This window comes from Myotis lucifugus, unplaced genomic scaffold (assembly GCF_000147115.1).
Source record: "Myotis lucifugus unplaced genomic scaffold, Myoluc2.0 scaffold_60, whole genome shotgun sequence".
Lineage (NCBI taxonomy): Eukaryota > Metazoa > Chordata > Mammalia > Chiroptera > Vespertilionidae > Myotis > Myotis lucifugus.
The window spans coordinates 4,428,339-4,433,111 of NW_005871108.1; the positions used below are offsets into that span (position 1 = coordinate 4,428,339).

The window sequence follows — 4,773 nt, forward strand, 5'->3', positions numbered from 1 at the left end:
TTTTGGAGTCACATAGTTGGGAGCAACACTCAAGGGGCCACAGAACCGCATGTGGCTGGCGAACCGCAGTTTGCCGAACACGGGTCTAGGGCATCAGAAATATATGTCAGAAGGAGTAGGAGGTGAAACGTTTGATCCAATTTAGAAAAGGCCTCAAACCCAAAACTTGACTGCAGACTTGACCCTGTGAGCAGGAGGCAATATGATTGTGACTGGGACCTAGGTGAAGAAGGCAGTATGGAGGCTAGGGACACTGAATGCCCCTGGGCTTGGCAGACAGATGGCAAAGAGACTGGCTATAGAATTCTGGGGTGATTTGATGGGGGGAGAGGGGGTCACACACTCCCAGCAGCAGAGCCATATTGGTTCTGATCCCAGGCCTGTTCCAGCCCAGTCTGGCAGCTTGGAAGGATGTGAAGGAGGGAACCATAGAGCCAGTCACAAGAACCCACAGTCTCCCTGGGACACTTCCTGGAGGGGTGGGGACAGAGTAGGTCAATCCAGAAAAGCACATAGGATAACATGCTGTACACTGTTTATCAATTTAATCACTGTCTGATGATGTCTCTGATTCTGTCAGAGAAAACAGATTGTAGCAGGCAGAGTTCATCTTCCCAACTTTAGCTCTTCATGATTGTGACCTTAAACAAGTCATAGAACATCCTGAACCTCTATTTTCACATCTGTAAAGTATCACATGGGGCTGTACTGCTCTGGTCCTCTGAGACACCCCATCTGGTTGAGTATGTTGGCAGGGGGTAGAGCAGAAAGGCTCAGAAGCAGATGGACTCCCTCCCAAGATTCTTGCTGTGCGACTATAGAAACTCTACTTCCCTAAAAGTTAGGCTAGGAATGGTCCCTTTACTGATCCTGCACATCAGAGCAGTATACATGGGACTCTCCGTGTGAGGCAAGGACAGATTATGCAATCTCTACATCAGACAGGCCCCATGGACCGTGTCTCTTGACATAAAGCTTCCAAGAACGTCTCCTCTGGAACAGCAGAGTTATCTGAAAGCTCCTGGCCATTTGTCCCATCTCAGCAGCAAAGGCATCTCCAACTTGCCCTTGAGGGACCCCCAGACTTTCAAAGCACATGGGTGCAGTTGGTGCTTGAGTCCAGTTAGAGGTTCTCCTTTGGGTGCACAGGCCCAGAAGCCCAGAAGCCTTGTCAGTGGAGGCGAGGAGGAAGTGGCCAGACCCTTGCCCTGGTGACATTAAGAGCCTGCAGGGAGGGTATGCATGCTCTCTCACTTGCTCACTCGCTGTCTGTCCAGCACTCACATCCTCATGGGCCCCCCCACACACACCTTGTTATTCTGGCGGGATGTGTGACTTTTCCAGGTGCCTTAGACACAGTGAGTGTTCCTTCTGCACACCCTGACCACTTCTCCAGCCACCCTGCTGCCTTTAAGAGCCTCTCCCTGGGCCCTCACACATGCCGTCCTGCTGCTGGCAACACTGCCATCCTACCTTTCCACTTGGCTAACCAGCCTCCTTATCTGCATTTTTAATTCTGTCTCCTCCACTAGACAGTTTCAAGAGTACAGAAACTTGTGAACACATTTGACAAATATTTATTGAATAAATAAATGAAAGACTTCCTAAACCTCCCTCCATTGCTACATCCCACTGTGGGGGTTGGAGGTAGGGTCAGCAGTAGAGATGGGGATCAGAGATGTCCGTGGGACATGTTATTTAGGATGAAAACCAGTGATTTGACATCTTGACACAACCACTTTGATATGGCAAGAAAAATCACTGCCAGCAGAGCCTCTGAGGCATTGGGGCTGGATCACCTTAGAATGGCCGTAGAGCACAGGCCCCATGGGGGCAGCGCCCAGCATAGAACAGCCTGGCTGCTGTGTGTTTGTGAGGTGGGTCCTTCCTGGACTGTAATTAGCACCCCATATTGTGGGAGCAACCTAGCGCAGCCCTGCCCAGGAAGGAGGTTCATGTCCCTTTCCTCCCACCTAAGCTTCCTCATTGATCAAACTGAGGAGACCAAAAATAGCAGCAGGTGGTGTCAGACAGTGTGGATCTCCACATTCATACCAAATTTCACCCCATCCTGGCCCAGAATAGCCCATATGAAGAGATGTTTTCAGACAGACTTGGTTTTCACTTGTTAACCTCCCTGATGTGAAGCTGAGTTGACAGCATAATCAAGCTTCAAAACTCTGCTTCCCCCAAAGCACTTGGAGTGATATTATTGAATTAGAGCTTGATTTTTTTTTGTAAGAAAAGACACTAGTATTGCTAATTATGTCCGCTTTTATCGGTGGCTTTAATTATTTTTATTAGTAAGTGATTATTTACTTAAACAGATTGCTTAGTCATGAAACTATTAGTCATATAAGATCTGCTTCTTCCCAGTCCCATCAGCCAGCCGTCATGGGAGACAGCTAGCGTTAGGCTTAAATCAGCAGACAAAGCATGTGTGTCCGAGGTCCTGCCATTTCGCTTCTGTTCAGCAGGGCGGTCAGACCCAACCACCACACCTCACATTTTTGCCTTGGCTTGAGCAAGATATTTAACTCTCTGAGCCTCAGTATAAAGTGAGAAAACACTAGTACCTGCCTCATAGAGTGATTGAGGACTCATTGAGATGCCATTATAAGAAGTGGTTGGCCCGGGACTGGCCACATGGAAGCCTTGGTAAATGTTCACGATCTGATAATGAAGGGCAAAGTTGAAACACTGCTTCTCCAATTTCTTCTTCTATAAAAAGGAGCGTCAGACTCAGCCCTGAGGTCTTGCACTTGCAATGATTTCATGATGGATAGTCCTCATTACTGGATGGGATCCCCAGAGCTGGAATCCAGGTAGCTTTGGCCCCCTTTGATCGGTGCCTTTGAAATTTTCTCATCCAGCCTGTGACAGAACTGACATTAACCCAAGAGCAGTGGGGTTGAAGTTGGTATCTATCTTTGACACTGATTTGCTGGGTGACCTTAAACTAGTGGTTCTCCCAGAACCTGCAGCTTCAGTATCACCTGGGAACTCCTTAAAAATAAATACAGGTTCTTGCTTGGCCAGCATTGCTCAGTGGTTAAAGCATTAGCCCGGGCACCAAAGGGTCATGGGTTTGATTTCCCATCATAGGCATATACCTGGGTTGCAGGTTTGATCCTTGGCCCCAGATGGGTTGCATGCAGGAGGCAACCAATCCATGTGTCTCTCTCACATGATTGTTTCTCTCTTTCCTTCTTCCCCCTCCCCGTCCCTTTCACTCTTTCAGAAAATCAATGGAAAAAATATACTCGGGTGAGGATTAACTAAAAAAAAAGGAGATTCTGCCCTAACCGGTTTGGCTCAGTGGATAGAACATCGGCCTGCGGACTGAGGGGTCCCAGGTTCGATTCTGGTCAAGGGCATGTACCTTGGTTGCGGGCACATCCCCAGTAGGGGGTGTGCAGGAGGCAGCTGAATTGATGTTTCTCTCTCATCAATGTTTCTAACTCTCTATCCCTCTCCCTTTCTCTCTGTAAAAAAATCAATAAAATATATTTTTTAAAAAAAAGGAGACTCTTGGGCTCTACCCCAGACCTGCTGAATCCAAAGAGCTTGGGGTAGGGCCCGGCAGTGTTTGTCTTAAGCCCAGCCAGCCCTCAGGTCATTCAGATGCCCTCCATTTTGAGAACCACTAGCAATTTATTTAAACTCTCGGAACCTGAGTTTCCTTACCCAGAAAACAGGATATCCTACCTCCCTGTTGGTACTGGGAAGATTAGAAAAGAGCATGCGCCGCAGAGGTCGCTCCTGGGTCTCACTGCTGAGGCCCTCACAGGAAACCTGCCAGTTTACCTTCTATTTCCCAGCAGTTGGAAGTGGCCTGGGCAGTGATGCTTTGTATTCACCCACTCCCTTTTATGGTTGGTGGTTTAATTACGTATTTCCTTTCTAGTGTGTTTTTCTCACATTTCACATTTAGTAATTTGTGTTTTCTTTTTTCTCTTTTTGCAGATAAAGACTACTTCCTGATTGTGATTCAGAATCCAACTGAATAAGCCACTCTCTTGGCTCCACGCACCATTCCTTAATTTAATGCCCCCTAAGAATAATAGTGTTAATCATGTCAACCAACTGGCAGGTGGAAATCACCTTAGAGCCCATGCAGACCAATCCAGTGACCAGTGTGGGCTGCAGCTCCACCCCACCCACCAAAGGCATCCCTCTGCTGGCCAGTTCCCCCGAGTACCCAGGAGGGCCTCTTTCCTCAAGTCCGGGTTTCAGAACAAGAGCTTATGAGAGGCCCACACCCTGCTTCCTCCTGACTTTCAGTTCACGTTGTTGCCCTTGGAAAAGGCTGCTTTTCTTTAACTAAAAATAACTGAAACTTGCCCTGTTGTGTGTCTTTAAACACTAGGTTGAAAGGCCTCCCTCTTCCTGTGTCATCACGTGGTCTGAAGGCTGAGCCCTGTGGCCAGCTCCAGCCCCCCCAGCAGATTGTGTTCGTAGCATGAGAGGCTTGCTACTTACTGCACCTGTGGCCATGCTTGCTGAGCTGCACCTGGTTTATCATCGGTACCCTGGTTTCTGAGTCTCTTGTCCCTAGCCATCCCTTGTATCATTTATCACTCCCACCAATGTTTTTGGGGTTGGTTTGTTTAATCCTTACCCGAGGGCATGCTTAGAGAAAGGAAGGGGGAGAGAAAGAGAAATAAATGTCATGTGAGAGAGAAGCATCGATTGGTTGCCTTACAGATGCTCCCTGACAGGATCAAACCCACAAACCAGCTTTGTGCCCTGACTGGGAATTGAACCAGCAAC

At 48.1% G+C, this 4,773-nt stretch overlaps 1 protein-coding gene across 8 annotated transcripts in view; it reads left to right on the plus strand.

The window, feature by feature from the left end:
- The window catches only part of DYNLRB1 (dynein light chain roadblock-type 1), a 21,878-nt gene extending 17,534 nt beyond the window's left edge, over positions 1-4,344 (plus strand). For all 8 annotated transcript variants that reach the window (XM_006089426.3, XM_014456486.2, XM_023754402.1 and 5 more), the window contains one exon: positions 3,967-4,344. In XM_006089426.3, the coding sequence (XP_006089488.1) occupies positions 3,967-4,010 (44 nt within the window). In that variant the 3' untranslated portion in view covers positions 4,011-4,344. The remainder of the gene's footprint in view (positions 1-3,966) is intronic.
- The last annotated feature ends 429 nt before the right edge of the window (positions 4,345-4,773 follow it).